This window comes from Podarcis filfolensis (assembly GCF_964270895.1).
Source record: "Podarcis filfolensis genome assembly, chromosome: 3".
NCBI classification, from domain to species: Eukaryota; Metazoa; Chordata; class Lepidosauria; order Squamata; family Lacertidae; genus Podarcis; species Podarcis filfolensis.
In genome coordinates, this window is record NC_139606.1 from 97232652 (window position 1) to 97250876 (window position 18225).

General features: G+C 42.3%; 1 protein-coding gene across 2 annotated transcripts in view; it reads left to right on the forward strand.

Annotated features, from left to right (window-relative positions):
• INTS7 (integrator complex subunit 7) overlaps positions 1 to 12343 on the forward strand; it is a 44095-nt gene extending 31752 nt beyond the window's left edge. Inside the window, exons 15-20 of one of the 2 annotated variants that reach the window (XM_083605026.1) lie at positions 222 to 325; positions 1318 to 1386; positions 4418 to 4550; positions 6541 to 6639; positions 9164 to 9349; positions 9992 to 12343. In XM_083605026.1, the coding sequence (XP_083461152.1) occupies positions 222 to 325; positions 1318 to 1386; positions 4418 to 4550; positions 6541 to 6639; positions 9164 to 9349; positions 9992 to 10285 (885 nt within the window). In that variant the 3' untranslated portion in view covers positions 10286 to 12343. Of the gene's footprint in view, positions 1 to 221; positions 326 to 1317; positions 1387 to 4417; positions 4551 to 6540; positions 6747 to 6802; positions 7964 to 9163; positions 9350 to 9991 lie in introns of those variants that run through there. The other variant, XM_083605027.1, reaches the window with a different exon arrangement.
• The last annotated feature ends 5882 nt before the right edge of the window (positions 12344 to 18225 follow it).

The window sequence follows — 18225 nt, forward strand, 5'->3', positions numbered from 1 at the left end:
AGAAGGTACAGTCTTGCCAGTTGAGCCAGTGATATGAGGGCTCAGTGCAGGGGTTCTGTGGTGTATTTGTTTGACCTTTTCAATTTATGACCTAATGGAAACAAATGAGAAAAGTGAGCATAGCACAAGGATATACAAAGAAATATAAATATTAGTTCAGTGCAGTGCAATCAATCATGAGTAGTGCTTTGTTTTTGTCCCCACCCCTTTTGCTGCTACAGATGAAACTCTCCATGGAAGAATTCAGGAACCTAGCTGCAAGATACGGAGATCTCTATCAATCGTCTTTTGATGCAGACTCAGCAACTTTGAGGAATGTGGAGCTGTATCCTACTTTTCAAAGCACAGGGCTTGGTTATTTTTCTCTAAGGATATGCCTTGTAAAGATGACTCTTAAGAATTTATTACTGGAGCTGAGGACATGGGGAGAACATAACTTTCTTACAAATTCAGCATGCCAGTTTTCTTTTAAAGCCAACACCAAACACCAGAGTTTGTTTGCCAGAATTTAGCACTTGATATCATTGTGTCAGACCATTACCCAGCTATCAAGCATCATACCTAGAAGGCTCTTCTTCAGCGCCTTCTGGAAAACAATGCAATGTAGAGATTTGGCACAGGTTCAGTGGGAGGGAGCTCTGTAGCTATGATGCCACCATGGGCAAGGATCTCTTCCTCATGGTCAACCTTCTTGCTGACCTGAGGGTTGGGCACAGAAGGTGAGCTTCCGAAACAGGGTGATGATGGCAAATTAGTATGTGTGCAGGCAAACCAGTAAATAGCTTGGGTCCAAACGTTTCAAATCTCCTGTTCATGACCAAAACAGGGTGGGGAGTGCATGAACCTGACGCCTCCCTAGGCACAATTGCATTGGGCTAAACTCTGGTTCAGCATTGTATCCAAGAAGAGTTTGGATTTGATATCCCGCTTTATCACTACCCGAAGGAGTCTCAAAGCGGCTAGCATTCTCCTTTCCCTTCCTCCCCCACAACAAACACTCTGTGAGGTGAGTGAGGCTGAGAGACTTCAGAGAAGTGTGACTGGCCCAAGGTCACCCAGCAGCTGCATGTAGAGGAGCGGAGACGCGAACCCGGTTTCCCAGATTACGAGACTACCACTCTTAACCACTACACCACACTGGCTCTCCAATGTGAAGTGGTCTGTGGAATCAAGTTGCTTAAATTCATGTTGTATTACGATCTCCCCAGAAATGAAGGCCATGCTGATTCTAGTAACTTACGGCCATTATTTTAATGAACCATGTAATATTAATTTGATTTTGCCAATTTTATTTGTTCACCTTTAACATTATGTCAGACAGCAGCAAGGTTGCTTATTGATATCGCATGCAATCGAAGCCCTGATTTTAGATCCTGAATCTGCAAGGTAAATATGATGCAGACTTAATTTCTTAAGCCTCTTGTCATCCAGTCTTGCCATTATTTTCTAATTTAAGTAGCCATTAATCAAGGTGAAAATGTCTAGCAGTAGTTTAGCCAGGGTTCCTGTGAAATAAAGTTGCACAAAGTTAAACATTTTGAGTATATGGAAGAGTCCATTCAAATTTACCTTTAGTTTATTTGTTCGTCTGAAAGAAACTTCAGCTGCATTTCACTGAAATGCACTGTTTCATGGGAAGCAATTCATTAACTATATGTAGTGCATGCTTATTGTCATTCAGAAAGTATTTTTTAAAAACCATATTAGTTCTTTAGCAACTTTGCCTTTTTCCTTGGCTCCAAAATTAAAGCTAAACGTATACTTTTTAAAATTTGACAGTGACTTCATACTTCAATTTTTTGATTTAAACAAAATTTTAATAGAAGTATTAAAATAAAATAAACTGTCGGCACTGTACCGTGCTGATAACGAGGTGCATGAACTAGCGCATGAACTTGTCATGTGGATGAGTAGCAATGTAAAATTCAGCAGATTATTGTTTATACTGGTAGGCATCAGGACAGCAAAAATTAGAAAACTTTTGAAGGGAGTCCTGATTTCCTTAAAGTGGGTTGATGATTGGGCTAAATCAGGGATGGGGGAACCTGTAGCCCTCTAGCTGTTGTTGGACTACAATTCCTATCAACACCGACCATTCGCCATGCCGCCTGCGGCTGATAGGAGTTGGAAGTCAACAGCTAAATGAAGCTGGCTGGGAGTGGCAGAAAATATTTAGAAAAAATAGATTCAAGTAATTTGGTTATAATATTTTAGCTAGGCAATCCTTACTTTAAAAATTATCAGGGCTGTATCCAACTAACATGTCCCATCAGTGTAAAGATTTCAGCTTGCACAACAGGACTTCCTCTTCTCCCTCCACCCTCTCCCAGTCTCCTCTGGGTGGATGGAGAAACCCACAGAACACATTTAGGGGGTGTGCAGGGGAAGGAGGCAGGAAGTCCTGTTGCACAAGTGGAAATTATTGTGTTGTTTGGAGACGTATTACTGCCACTTTGGATACAACCCTTAGTGATTTTTTTTCTCTAGGGATGAAAGCATTGCGGACATTGCACCTTGGTGAAACTGAGATTCTATAGTTTAGTGCTTTTCAGTCTTCCTTCTAGGAAGGATTTTCACATTGACATCTCCTGTGGAAACCTTACATGTCTGCCATGGAACCCCTAATGTTACAGAGGATGTTTTACAGTATTATAACAATAGTAATAATATTTGTTTGCCACCTTTTCCCCAAGGCAGCTTACAGGTAAAACAGAGAAAGCAAAAAAGCATAGAAAAGAGAGTCATTAAATTACACATTCAGTTCCCTGGCTTGGGCCTCCTCATTGACCCATGTGAACTTAAAGCACAGACAAGAGCATGCATCAGTGCATTGCAGTGGAAGATCACTAGTGTTGCACAAGCCATCTTTTAGGAGAGCTTGTCTGTCATTTCTGTTCTCACTGAGAAGCCTCTGTTAAGCTTTAAGAGAACCCCGGCATTCTTAGAAATAGTTCAAGATGAGATGCCACAAGCTCTTGTTGAAGTTAAAAATAAAATAAATGACAAATACTTCTTCCTTGTATTGCTCGTATACCTGGTTCTAAATAAACTTTATTTGATGTAAGCACTAATAATTTAAATGGAACTAATTTCCAAATAAGTTTGCTTAAAAAGCCAGGGCTCCCCCCCCCCCATACCATTGGGCTCTCTTGAATAGTCCCTGTTTTCCTCCTTAGCTTTTGAAATCCCCTAAATTAACCAGATAATTAATCTCTGGTGTAATGCCATTGACTTTGATGAAGTTTCTCAAGGGACAAAGATAGCCATGTAAGCCGCCTTGGTGCTAGTAAAAGGTCTCCCTTTGGGCTGACTCTGATTTCTGTTGATAGAACGTAAGTTGATCAGATCCCGTGAGACTGGAAATCGGAAAGAATTGCTCAGAAGTAGTAATGGCTCATTTAAACATGGGAATTACAGGACTGAACTGATGCCTAGTAGATCTTAATCCACATAGACAGTACACACTTTTTAAAACAATGGCCCAATTCAGAGGTAACGCTAAGCTGTTGTGCACAGCTTTTGGCTCCTGCATTTTTCACTTTCCTCTTCACTGCTGCTGAACAGAAATGATTGGAAGCTGTCACTTCTGTTTTCTATTAGCCGCAGTTTATCATTACATCCAAACCTGAAACATTACCCAAGCGAAAAGGTTTTCAAGCCCTGCACTGCACTTTGACGTCCTGACGATCGGGGCTTCCGAGCGCAGCATCACCTGGCGATAGTGATGCCAGGCAATTGGCAGGCAGCATCTTCGCCCACATGTCAGATTTGGTCCAGAGGAGAAGGAAAAGAAGGATCCAGCCCACTGACCAGAAAAGGTTCCCTGCCCCTGATGCAGAAGGTTATAAGTTGATTGGCAGAACATCTAAACCATGCTTGCCAGACACAACAACCACATCATCATTCTGGTGAACCAGCGCAGAGAATGCATTGTGTGGAGGTGTCAATGCAGGCTGCTTCAGCAAAATCGAGCCGCCTGCCTTTTCAGTTCAGGGGACACTTCCTGTGTATTCAATTCGGCGCTGAATGCACAAGCAACTGTTTTGCAGGAGTGTCACAAATTTATTCCAAGATTTTTTTATTTTTTTTAATTGAGTAAGGAAGAAACGTTTAAGTGAATTGGAGATGTTCAGATTAAGCGTGAAATGCCTATAAAGATGGGGAGGGTACCCATGGAGGACAGCATTTACAAGGACAAAGGAACCTGTCGGAGAGGCTGTGCTATTTCCAGGAAATTATTTGTTTTCCTATGAAATGGTTAAGTATATATAGACAAGATGATGATTTTATAGAATCTTTATCTCACCTTCTTATCCAGCCTAGAGTCCCAAAGCATTGTGTAAAAATACCAAAGACACTTTGGAAAAGTTAGGGAAAGGCACACATTGGGCATCACCGGAATGAATTTCTTTTCTAGTTTACAGGAATATGGCTCTGCTGGAGTGGTACATGCCACAAGTGAATATGAAAGGAGAATGATGTCTGTGTTCAGTCATGTGCTGGAAGAAGTGGAATCACTGAACAGAAAATATGCACCCGTGTCTTACATGGCAAGTAATAGCCACTTTGTTATAGGGACTTTTAAAATAGTATTTCTTTACATTCCTTTGAAACAAGAAGTCAAAAGATAGATGACCCCAGGTTTTGTATTGGTCACAAATAGCATATAACCAGAGAGATGGAATAAAACAGGTTTCTACCATAGAGCAACATTGGAGATTCGTTTTATGCTTTAGAGGGCATAATTTTTAATGACTTACAGTGCCAGATTTGTATTTTTGAGGAGATTGTACTGTTCAGTGGTCAAGGTGGAAGTGACAAGTCAAGACTCGGCTTCAATCTGTAATTTATTAACTAAAGCTATAGGAATGGTGGAAGCAGCATTGATATTTAGGTATAATGAATTAACCAATACAAACATAGGTATAATCCAGAGATTATCATGCATATTAACAAGCTTAAAGAACGTGCAGAAAAGTAAAAAATATTTTTTGTTTGTAATAAGTCTTCACTCATTCTCAAAAATTTTGACCAGCCAAAGCAAAATTTGTCATGCTTTTTAATGAGTAGTATGTTTCTTTATCCACAGCTGTTTAGATTTTGGCCCTTTCCCCTCTCCTAAACTTGAGAATGGAAAGCTTCAACTTGAAAAGCATTATATGCATCTTTGGTATACATCAGTAGCAACAGACGGAAATATTTGTAATTTGAAATAAAGGGATGAAGCTTGTAGTGACATGCAGAGCTATATCATTGTTCTTTGGACTGCTTATAACTTTACTCAGTTTTCTAGGAGCTGTGTTATTTAATACCTTTCTGATTCTGACGCTGTGATGGCTGTCATGCAGAAAGTTCATGTGTGGAACATCCTAGAGGCCACCTGCCATTGCTCCACCTTGGCTTCATTCATTGAAGCTGATTGTGTTTCAGTACAACTTTTCACTGGTGTAGAGTTTCTCTTATCAGGTCAGGTCATCCGAGAACACATGCGCTAGCTGATGTAACTCCAAACACAAGGCGGAGAACAGTTCTAAATGAGCTTAATCTATCGACTAGAACCAGGGTTTCAGATACTAACTTTAGGATATCTCTGATCTCTCTGAGAGCAAGCAATCTGCTGTCCTTCCATGCGTGTATGAATAAAAATGTACGCAGAGTCCCGTATAAAAACTAAAGCAATTATTCAAATAGCAGCAGGGGGCCGCTGTTGCCCTAATTTCTTGCTTGTGGGTTTCCCAGAATCATCTCACTGGCCACTGTGAAAAGCGAGATATTGAACTAGATAGAGCTTTGGCCTGATCCAGCAGGACTCTTCATAGTTAATTTCTCGCTGGCCATATTTTTGCTCTCGTTTTATTGCAGAAAGCACTGTGGGACCAGAATAGAGAACAAGCCGTTTTCCGTAAGACTTCAGAATTTCCCGATATTTAATCTTCAGCTCCATTCATGGCTTCTCTTTCTTTGTTGTAGGGACTCCCCACTGCTACTTAGTTTCTCTCAAGCCAGTACTGCCTTGCCCCATTTGGCTGCATTCTTCCTCCTGGTGGCCTCTGGTCTCTAGGAAGCCCCTGCCTTGAGATCTAATGTGCCAGGCTGCATTGGCCGCCATTTTTTCTTTCCATATAGTCTTGATCAAATGATGCACTTAGGAATAGGGGATGTTGGGGAAAACAACAACTTTTCCCCAAATTCCTTTAGAGCTGCTACAGAGCTATTTTCGGATCTATTCGATGCCTCTCTTGTCCTGATACAGAAAGGAAACTGGATTTGTTTCCACCATCTCTATAGGCTATTCCAGCCTGGTGCCCATCAGACGTTTTGGACTACAACTCTCATCAGGTCATAGAAGCTGTAGTCTAAAACACCTGGAGCCCCCCAGGCTGGTGAGGGCTGCGCTCTTCCATATTCTTGATGATGCATTGTCTTGGCTTCCTAATAAGTGCTAGTGAATGCAACGCTAATGCACAAAGTACATTCTGTTTCCGATCCCTGCTGTAAAAAGGATTAGTTCTGATCTGGCTTGGCATTGTTTTGTTCCAGCACACGGCTTGTCTATGCAATGCAGTCATTGCCTTGCTGAAAGTTCCCTTGTCATTCCAGAGGTATTTTTTCCAGAAGCTGCAGTCGACTAGCATTAAGGTAAGCTTACGGTGTCACCGAATTTTAACTGCAGTTAATGCAGAGAAATGTCTACAATCCCTTCGCTGTCAGGAAGAGGAATGGGAAGGAGGATTGCTGCTAATCCAGCTCTCAGATTTCTCACTGTTTGTAGGTTAAAATGTAATTGGATTTGGACATGCAGATCCCTACGTCTGCTTTGATTCTTTAATTATTGCTATTTTTCAGTGGGAGATTCTGTTCAGATCGCTCACTGCATTCTGTTTGTCCCTGGCTCTTCTATAGGAGAGAGAATGGGAGCCGTTAGTGATTGTATGGCACCCAATACAGCAGTTATTTTTTCCAGAGCTTTTATTTGTTTGTTTATTTAAACAATGCCTACTAGCAACTCCCCATTTACACACAATCTGTTTGCATGAGTGTCCTCCTGGCTCACAAGAAGACCCTCCCCAGAGCCTGAAGAGGACAGAGGCACAGCGGGGCATTGCTGAGGCTTCCCGCCTAACAGCTTCCCCATGCATCAGCTGAGCAGCCTCAGCAAAGCCCCTCTGCCCCTCCGGCTCACGGAGGTCCATAACATAACCCTGTATAAATGGAGAGTCACAGAGGGCCTTCTCAGTAGTGGCACCCGCCCTGTGGAACACCCTCCCATCAGATGTCAAGGAGATAAACAACTATCTGACTTTTAGAAGACATCTGAAGGCAGCCCTGTTTAGGGAAGTTTTTAATGTTTGATCTTTTATCGTGTTTTTAATATTCTGTTGGGAGCTACCCAGAGTGGCTGGGGAAACCCAACCAGATGGGCGGGGTATAAATAAGTTGTAGTAGTAGTAGTAGTAGTAGTAGTAGTAGTAGTAGTATAAATAAGTTGTTGTTGTATCACTTAACTACAACCTTATCTAAGCAGTGTAGAAGAAATAGGTAAAGGTAAATAAAAAATGAAAATAGAAAAGGTAAAAATTGATTAAAACTGTACAGTCAGACTTAAATGCCTGCTGGGATATATTAAAAAAAGTCTTCAGTAGGCACCAGAAGTTCATCAGGAAGGGGCCCTGCATCACCTCAATTGGCAGGCAGTTCTACAAAATGGGTCCATCATCCCACACTCATGGTTTCTGATGGACTCGAGCCATACATCAGAACCATGGAGAGCCACTAACAGTGACTGGGCTAGGGATATAAGGGATTAGGCAGCCCTTGAGCTGTCCTGGACATATGTTGTTCAGGGCCATGTCAATTAAGACAATACTCTAGAACATGGCCCATTAGTATATGGGCAGCCAGTGCAAGCTTTTGAGCACCAGGATTACAGGCTAGTGATTGTCCCCACTGACAATCTAGCTGCCAAAGATCTAAAGAACTGCCCATCAGAGTAGGCAAAACAGAGTTAAGATGGGGACACGGTCTTGCATGTGAGTAAGGCTGCTTTGTATGCCCTGACTACTGGTTCATGTAATTTCATTTTCTAAGGCTTGTACCCTGGCATCTGGAATCATAACTTTTGAGATTTTTAGGCCAGTGGCAAGTTACAGATACTTCAGTTAAGTAAATAATAGTAAAAACAGTAGTGAGATAAAGTTTGTAATTACAATATCAAGCAACAAACAAATTTGCCACAAAGTTTAATTAATACACACACACACACACACACACAGAGAGAGAGAGAGAGAGAGAGGGAGAGAGAGAGACAGGATTGCTCCCCAAAGAGCACATACTTTGCCAGAAAGGAAGGTCTTTGCTAGCTTTCTGAAACTCACCAAGAAGCCTGCCAGAAGTACCTCTCTAGAAGGGATCTCCGCAGCACAGGTACATCGGCTAAGGTTTCTCTTTACAGCAGACTCATGGAACTTCCTTCAGGACTCCTTCGGCTAATCAGTTGCCTGTGTCAACAGCAGTCTACTTAATGTCTATTTGGATTCGTTTAGAGTATGTGTACTTAAGATTGTCAGAGTCAAAAGCTAAGGGCTCTTAACAAGCAAAAAAGCTTACTTGAAAGATTATCAAATGTTGCAGAATCTATGCCCCAGAGCATAAGTCGTCTCTCTGGTTGGGGTAACAGGGCTGTTTGGAATATAAAAACACAAAAATACATAACATAGCAACAAACAAAAACAATACCCTTCTCACAGTTCAAAAGACCATAGATTGTTTAATTAGCCAAAGGCTGATTTCCTGCTTGGTTTCAAACACAGTTTTTAGGCTGTCATCCAGCCTTCCAGCTGCTGCCCAAAGTGCAGAGAAAGCTTTACTGCTTGATTGTACTGAAATATTAAAGCTGCCCTAACATGGAGGTATTAAGGACAGCATCTTCATTGTGTAAAATAACGTTCTAACAGAAAAGTTAGCTGCAATTCAGTTTAGAGAAAATGCATTTCAAGTTTGGAGTGCTTGAAAACGTGTATTTTTTTTCTGACAGTGCACTACTCATGCAATGAATGCCCTGATCATAAATTGTGTTGATTATATCTTGAGCATTGTAATATCCCTCGCCATCTTCCATGTGCTTCTTGTTTCAGTTGCTTTTTTTATTTTATCTGTACTTCAGCTTGCCCTGTCACCATCCCCACGCAACCCTGCTGAGCCCATTGTCGTTCAGAATAACCAGCAAATGGCATTGAAGGTAGAAGGAGTGGTTCAGCACGGCTCCAAACCAGGCCTTTTCCGCAAGATTCAGTCGATCTGTCTAAATGTATCTTCAACACTGCAGACCAAATCTGGGCAAGAGTACAAGGTATGGAGTTGTATACTGTCACCATTTTACAGTGTCTGAAACCTATGAAGAATTTAAATGGAAATATCATTTTCTGCTGTTGGGTGGTGAGGATTTTAATCTCAGCAGGGGAGGGGTGTGTGGGTGTGTAGGCATTTCTGGCAGGTTCTTTGAAGATAAAACCTGTAAGTAAGATCTTGTGGTGGTGTTGTGTTCATATCCCCATGGGAAAAAGCCTGCGCCTTGTGTATTTGCATCTCGGTGGAAAGGGGAAGGTGGAACAGATAATCCTTTTCCACACTTGCTGTCTTGGCAGTAGCACTGAAAAGTCCTAACATTACAATCGACTAAGAACACACAGCTGTCTGGCAGCAGGAAGCAAATCTGCTCAAGTAAGAGAATGCTGATCACTTGGGATGGCTAATCACTTAGAGGTTCCCAAGCCCTGCTATGAACAGCTGAGCAGTTTGCAATAGCTTTAGCAGAGAGCGCTAAATGGCTTCTTATGTTTTGCTTAGACATGCTGAACAAAAGCAAAGGACAACAGTTCTGATATTGTCCTCCGTGAGCCAAACCTTTGCTTATATGGCAGAATTGAAACATTGAACACCCCCTTAGAGAAGCTGTGGAAAATGCCATTCCTACTCCTGTTTTCTTTCCCAGGTGCCCATTGACAGCCTGACAAATGAGATGGAGCAGATGGTTGAGCCTCACAACGATTACTTCAGCACACAGTTCCTCTTGAACTTTATTATTGTTGGCACCCACAGCATCACAGTGGAGTCTTCTGTTAGAGATCTCAATGGTATCATATGGAAGACGGGGCCCAAAACCACTCTGTTGATTAAGTCTCTTGAAGATCCGTACTCCCAGCAAATTCGACTTCAGCAACAGCAAGGACAGCAGCCACCACAACAGCCGCAGCCACAGCAACGAACTGCCTATTCCCGTTTTTAGCACTGTTCTTATCATTCATCAGCCCAAGTGAAAGGCATTCCATTTTATTTGGACATTGTCATTTCCCCCATCTGTTTCCCATGATGCTGTCCTTCCTTCCTTCCTTCCTTCCTTCCTTCCTTCCTTCCTTCTTTCCTTCTTTCCTTCCTTCCTTCCTTCCTTCCTTCCTTCCTCCCTCCCTCCCTCCCTCCCTCCCTTCCTTCCTTCCTTCCTTCCTTGGCAACTGCAATGATCACACCTATAAAATGCAGCTCGGTCACTGAAACCCAACCCTCTTGAGGCACTCCATGTAACAAGCTGGTTGAATGAAGTGGTTCTGCTCGTAGTTCCAGCTGTTTCCACCATGCCACTGAAATTGCTCTAGCAGTGGAGTGCGGAAATTTGCTAAAGCAGAACAAAGCCTTGGTTATGTACTTTAAAGCCTTTTTTCAGGTTCTTATGGCCCTGTTCATGTGACGTGGGTCACTAAGGGCCTGAGGGGGCTAAATCCATGTTTTTATGGCTTCATCACATAACCTTCTTGCCATCATTCAGCACAGATTTTAGGATGGTGTGATGAACTGAAATCTGGCCCCACTACATGATCCATCCAATCACTGTTTTATTGTGCTTTCCGTGTGCCTTGTAACCTGCATTCCACCATACACAATAGAGAAACCACTTTAAAGCCTCAGATAAGAATGGGCCAAGTTGGTTTCCCGTTGCATCGTTGTTGACGGCTTCCAATTGGAAGATAGTGCACAGTGAAAGGTCTGCAAGAATTTCCTGGGTTGCATCCCAACATATTGGCTGTTTGAGTAATCCAGTTGCCACTTCCTGAGGAGCATGACTTTCTATTCTACATTTAGTCTTTCAAATCGCATTGGGTTTTTATGTATGCAAAACTGTGTTCCTCTGTGTTATTCAGTACATCTACAAATGCAAAAAGTTTCAACAAACGTCCAGACATTCTGGATGGTTAAATGTAAATAATCATTTTGAATGCTGCTAAGTTAGAACGAGGTTTGGATATCATTCCAAATATCGGGGTGGTGTTCTTTAATGCCTCTGAATCTTGCAGCTGCTCATATTTGTTGCTTCTCTATATCATAATGCTTGAGCTATGCCATTGTGGGGAAAGGGAGATTGTCTTGCTTTATAGGAAAAGGCATTTCAGATTGGTTGGGATCCTTGCCCCCACCCCCCCCAACACAAAACCCCCCAGAAAGAAATATATTCATCTTCGAAAGGTTAGAAAGTTGAAAGATCAGAAAGAGTTGTGTTATAACTGTTGTTGTTGTTCTTTTAATGACAATGTGAAGGAAATGTGCATTGAAGCTACGTGAGTACTTTTTAAGAGGGTTTTTTTTGTTTTGTTTCTTGGAGGAGGCAACTCATTCTAAAGCAAAATGCTGCTTGAAATGCAACACAAGACCAGGCCCTGTACCCTATTTCCTAAAGAGGGTATATTTTGTATGGTATTATGAGTTACTTCAAGACAACAAGGAGACAAGTAATGATCTTGGAGCCTGCTCCACATGGACTCTTGCCCCTACCACCTCCAGGCCAGCTATCCAGTGGGGAGGATCCTGATGACTTTTTATAACGTATGTTTGCTTTTTAAAAAATAAGTATTTTAACGTTACCAGTAAGGCTTGGAAGCATTTGGTATCCTGAAAGGCAGGATAAAAATAATTCTAGTACTAATAATTCCCTGCTTTATTCTGTACCAGAGTTGTGAATGGAGAGCCTTCTTCCATTAAATACTCTTATGGTTGGTGGAGTGCATGCCATAGCTGTGCAGGAAGAAATTGACTTTGCATTCTCTTACTGAACTTGCAATGTGTCCGTTCCTCTTGCTTTCAGATGTGAGAAGTTCACTCAGCTCTTGATGATACAGGTATGCAGGTTGAGGGTTTCTTTCATTGTCAATACTGGGGTATGGGTTTGGAGGTTACTTGCAACATGCTCCTTTTTTAGAAACTACTCAGATGTAGTTTCTTCCTTCATCTTACATCAAGCAAATGCCTCCTTGTTATGTATAGAATATCCTAATAAACCATTTGTTTCCCATTTGAATCTGATCAACAAAACCAGAACTTCTTGTGACAAAAACAGACATTAGCATTCTTTAAACGCCAATACTTGATTCACTGGCTGCCTTGGTTTTCAAAGTGTCTCTCCAATTTAACGAAGAAACATTTCACCTCTTCTGTCCCCAGCATGTTGATTTTGCAAATTATGAATGATCTCCAGTGTTAGAAACTCAGATATATAAACTAGGTGCCAAATGGCTCCTTAAACCAGGGTTACAGTTGCTGAAACAGAATGCCTAGTTTCCATTTTGGGGCCAGACGACTTGAAAGTCATATTTTTCAATATGACTTTTTTGGGTCCTGAAATTCATTCTGAATGTGCAGATAAAAGATAATGGATAGAATTCTACAGAATGGGGTATTAGCATGTGAAAAGAGTGCAGATCCAATGATCCCCAGGCATGCACCTCCAGATGGTGAACATGTCAGCCGCCAATCCTGGCACCCGGGCATCTTCACTTGGTCGCAAGTGGCCGATAGCCAGCCAAATGCGCCTGGCAAATTTCTAACGCTGCCTCTGACAGCAAGCAGTGAGAAATGTGCTGCTTGACATACGTAGTAGCTGGAGCTTCGTGTTGATCAGCTGGCTAGCTTCACAGTTTGTTCCCCATTTTTATCTTTTAGCCACCTTCGTCTAGCACTGACTTAGATGAAGTCAAACCTATGTAAACCCAATCCAAAGGCTTTTCACCCAAGTTACATAGAGGTCACTGGAGCTAGGTGTGCATACCATCAGCTGACCATGGGGAATCCCTGAATATTTCCACCTTGTGCTGAAAAATCCAATTTCTGATTGAATAAGCTACTTCCCTTCAGGACTCCTCTTTCCCTAAATTTACTTAATTGAAAAAGGAGTTCTGTGCCTATAGATACTGGACTTGTTTAGAAGCCACTTAGCCCACTGCTGGAATACTGAGCATCCCTTTGTTTCTACATGAGACTGCAAGGGGTGATTTGGAGTTGGATATCATCAACGTGTTGATGATACTTAGCTGTCTCTCCACCAACTCTAGGAGGTCTTGGAAGTCTTTAATTGGTCTGAAATCAGTAATGGAATCAATGTGAGCTAGCAAATTTTTGGTTTAATCCTGACAACTGGGAATTGTAGCTCTGTGAGGGGTACAGGGATTGCCTAACAACTCTTAGCACCCATAACAAATTACAGTCCGCAGGAATCTTTGGGGAAATCCATGACTGTTTAAATTGGTATAATTCTGCTTTATGGTGTAGTAAATGGTGCCCAGTTGAAATGGTAAGTGAATGGTTTTGCATAATCTCTAACTTTGCTCAAGAAGAAAAGTTGTCCGTTGTGTTAATAGCCATATATGACAATCCAATTCATGCTCATTTATGACCATGGAAAGCAGAAAAGGAAAGTGTGATACCTGGAGCAAGAAGAAGAAGCTGAAACATGGTTAGACAATACTCTGATGCTGGTTGGCCTTTAGGGACACTGGTGAAATAAACCTGGGAAGTAGGGGGAGCAGAGATGAAACTAGAATTTCTGCATACCAGAACGGAGGTAAATTCTACAAGTTGGAATCATTGGAGGAAGAAAGATATGGAGTGGTAAGCTTTTTTTAAAATATGTGTAATCCATGTGTAAAATATGTGTAAACCTACTGGAAATGTTTCTTTGCATCATATTTCAAGCACCTTGAAGAACTGTTTGTACTGCATAAAATCAGAATTTTACAGAATCTTAGAATTGTGATTTTATTATATAATGCATTTTGAAGGCTATCTTCACAACATGGAAACGAGGTTGCATATTAAAAGAGGCTTGCAAAAATATTTCCCAGTAAGCAGCCATTCAGAATGCAAATGCTGATTGTCCAAAAGACGAACACATAAAAGGGAACATTCGGCATAGAGCAGCTTTCCATTTGCATAGAGAAAAAGGCAAATTATATATAGCCTACTCTGAATCTCTTTCATATCAGTGCTAGAGATTCTCTTCTTCGAGATTACTAATGCCACCATTTCTGTAGCACATCTCATACGAAAATATATTATTTCAGTAATTTTCACAATAGCTCTGTAATGTTGGTTAATGTTACCTCAATCTTTCCAGTGAGGTAGGGGCAAGACTGAGAATTTATTGCCTGTAATTGTCTAGCGAGTTTGTGGCAAAGGAGAGACTCAGAAAGATTTCCTGCTCATACCCATAGACACCATATGTTACAACAGCGTTACGATAGATTATGGATGGGAGTGGACCAAGGGTGGGAAATAAGTGTCCCTCCAGTATCGTGATGCTATCAGTATTGCGATGCTATCTGTCCAGAGGAAAGAATTAACTTTTTATTGTCAAAAGTACACTTAGAAGTCCTATGTCTCTCAGCTACTCCTAGGTCACCCAACAGCAATGGAGAATGAAAATACTAAGAAGGTGTGCACCCAATGAGGCAGTTGCCACAACAGAGAGGTCCCAACCTTGGCTTATGTATCTCCCCTACCCAAGGTGTGTGCATGCAAGAGAAGACTCTGCCTGCATGTCACCTCCTGCTCCTCCCACTTCAGTCCTCTCCTGGTCCTGGAAGACAGAGGAGCAGGAGGAGGTGTGGAAGCCCTTGACTCTCCACCAAAAAATATATTCTTGCTCAGAAATATTATACACTGTAATAACAGCCAATAAAAGTACAGTGGTACCTTGGTAGTCAACAGCTCCTGAACAGCGCAAACCCAGAAGTGAGTGTTCCGGTTTGTGGACATTTTTCGGAAGCCGAACATGCAACGTAGGTTCCGCTTGAGTGCAGGAAGCTCCTGCAGCCAATCAGAAGCCACGCCTTGGTTTTTGAACCGTTTCAGGAGTTGAATGGATTCCCAGAATGGATTCAATTCGAGAACCAAGATACGACTGTAACTGCTAAAAGGAACTGAAGTTTACCTTGTATTTCCTAATGCACTTAAATTACAGCATTTTTGCAAAAAAAAAAAAAAAATGCTGCAAAAATGAGGCCTACTGAAAAAAGTATAAGAGGGTGGTATTGCCGTTCTCAAGGTCAACCCAAGGTTTGCAGAAGACACACACCCCACACACGCATGGATTTCACATTTATGCGGAGTGTGCCTGAAGAAAGCTGAGCCATGGAACTCCTTAGCATGAGGAAAATGCTGTGGCAAAGAATCTAGCAATTTCCAGAAATGGTTTAGATATTGGTAGAAAAATGATGTTGGTAATTACCAGCCGATTGCCGAATTCTGCCTCCATCTGCCACCCTTTTGTGACTGGTGGGCCTCAGCAATAATCTCAAGTGGGACTGAAAGTCTGAGCACCTCTGCCATACAGGAAAGACTTATTAATGAGAAATCAGCAAAGCCTGGATTTCTGCAGTAATAAATTTCTCCCCCCGCCCCCCAATGGATAACCATGCATACATTTGCTAAATTTTCCTAATTTATTTTTGGTAGCAGAACCTGTGTGTTTGCATAATATGAAATCCTCTTACATGACGCAGACCAGCCAAGGAGGTAAGAGCCAGGAAGACGGAAAGCCAGTTCTCAAGGTGGTAATAAGGTCGCTCAGTCTGGAAAAGCTACCTTCCAAACTTCACTCTGTTGCCTGACTAGGGAAGGAGCAAGCTTGACGCTTGGTGAGTTATTTTATAGCTTTGGGGGGGGGTCGTTAGGGGCGATTGTTGACCCCACCCATCAGTGTCCCTTGACTTTTTCCCATGTTAATGAGGGCCATTCCCACCCCCCAAATGAGGAAACATTCATAGGGAAAATATTGAGTAACCTGACTCTCATAGTTCAAAATCCCCTCAATTCTGGGCAATGTGTTTTGGACCTCGCAGGCAGCCCATCGGTTGTGATGACAATCTTGCTTTTCTAAATGAAACCAGTTTCCCAACATTCTGCCACAACTATAGCGCAGAGATCGCCAAAGGGTTGTCCTCTTGATGTTGGGCGCCAACTCCCATCAGCCTCAACCAGAGGCTGGCCTGTGGTCGGGGCAGATGGAAGTTGTAGTTGAACAGCACAAAGCACACAGTGTGTTGTCTCTTATTACTTATGACGTTTATTTGTCACTTACAAAAACATATCAAAGCTGCTTACAATTATAAAAGCAGATGGGATACAGTGGTACCTCGGGTTAAGAACTTAATTTGTTCTGGAGGTCTGTTCTTAACCTGAAACTGTTCTTAACCTGAGGTACCATTTTAGCTAATGGGGCCTCCCACTGCTGCCGCCGCACAATTTCTGTTCTCATCCTGAAGCAAAGTTCTTAACCCGAGGTACTATTTCTGGGTTAGCGGAGTCTGTAACCTGAAGCGTCTGTAACCTGAAGCGTCTGTAACCCGAGGTACCACTGTACAAAGATAAAATATCACAAAGTTAAAAGGAGCATTCATTGCCTAAATGTGCCCATCCTTCAAAAACATAAAAATAACAAATCTTGCCCCATCCTACCATTATGGACTTGGGTATATCATACCCATATCATGACCCCCAATTAAAAGCCAAATTCTAGGGTGAGCAGGAATGTCTTCCTGGCTAAGAAGTTGTTCTTGTGATGGCACCAGGACCTTTATCTGAGGAGAGCATGCCACAATTGGGGAGCTACCACTGAAAAGGTCCGTTCTCGTGTTGCCACCTTCCAAATCTCTTTCAGAGGTGGGACAAGAAGAAGGGCCTCAGGTGACGAACGCAGTCTGGCATAATCAAGATATGGAACCGGTGCCAGGGTTACACCAGGTAGGGGCGGTCGCAATCCTTGGTGGCTCCCCTTCTAAAATATTGTCTGTTGGTGAGATCAAGACCTCCCTGGATTGGAGGGAGAGGAGAACCTCAGTAGAGAGGCAGCGCATGCAGGGGGCTAGATCTTTCCTTGGACAGAGAGTTCATAGTTCAGTGGTAGAGAACATGGTTTGCATGCAGAAAGACCCTAGTTCAAACCCTGGCATCTCTAGTTAAAAGATCAATGTAGTAATATTATTATTTATTAAATTTATATTCCGCCCTATACCCGCAGATCTGAAGGCGGTTGACAGAATAAAATCAAAATATAAAACTATAAAATCCATATTCAAAATAAAAACAACAACCCAATAACTCTCCCCTCAAAAAAAAAAGAAAGAAACATTTTAAAAGGGCATAGGATGTTGAATCAAGTCAACCAAAGGCCTGGTTAAAAAGGAATGTTTTGGCCCGACGTAGGTGTATAATGAAGGCACCAGTCAAACTTCCCTGGGGAGAGCATTCCACAGACAGGGAGCCACTGCAGAGAAGGCCCGTTCTCGTGTTGCGGTCCTGAGCCACTTAATGTACGTGGCTGGTAATGAGGCCGACAAAATAGTCAGGGCTGGCACCAGCCATTTTGCTGCCTGAGGCAAAGCATCAAATGGCAATCCTCAAGTCACAGTACCCAAGATCAAGATATTTTGACATCTGGGGCATCCCACAAACGGTTCTTTCCCCTTCTAGGCAGCAGACGTACATTAAATGATCATAATAATTTGCTGCCCTTTCATGAGGCTTAAATCAGTTGCCCGAGGCAGCCATGTCCTAATAGTTAGGACCAGTCCTGCTGGATTTCTACATTGTTTGAACCAACTCTTCATTTTGGGCTGTATGGGGAAAGTCCCAGGCTCGATCTCCAGTATCTGTAGTTAGAAAAAGGATCAGGTGATGGGAAAGGCCTCTCTTGCCTGAGACCCCGAAAAGCAGGCCTAAATCTGTGGTAACAGTGCTACTCCAAGGCAACTCCCTCCCTCTAGTCCTTTTGCCTGTCAGAATGAGCGTTGGCTTTTCAACACTGCAGGTCAGAAACCTATTCCATCAGAGGATGCCATGGTTTTGGCGTTGCTGCATCTGCCAAGTCCCAAATGACTTCCTTGTGGCATGTCACGATGGCTTCTT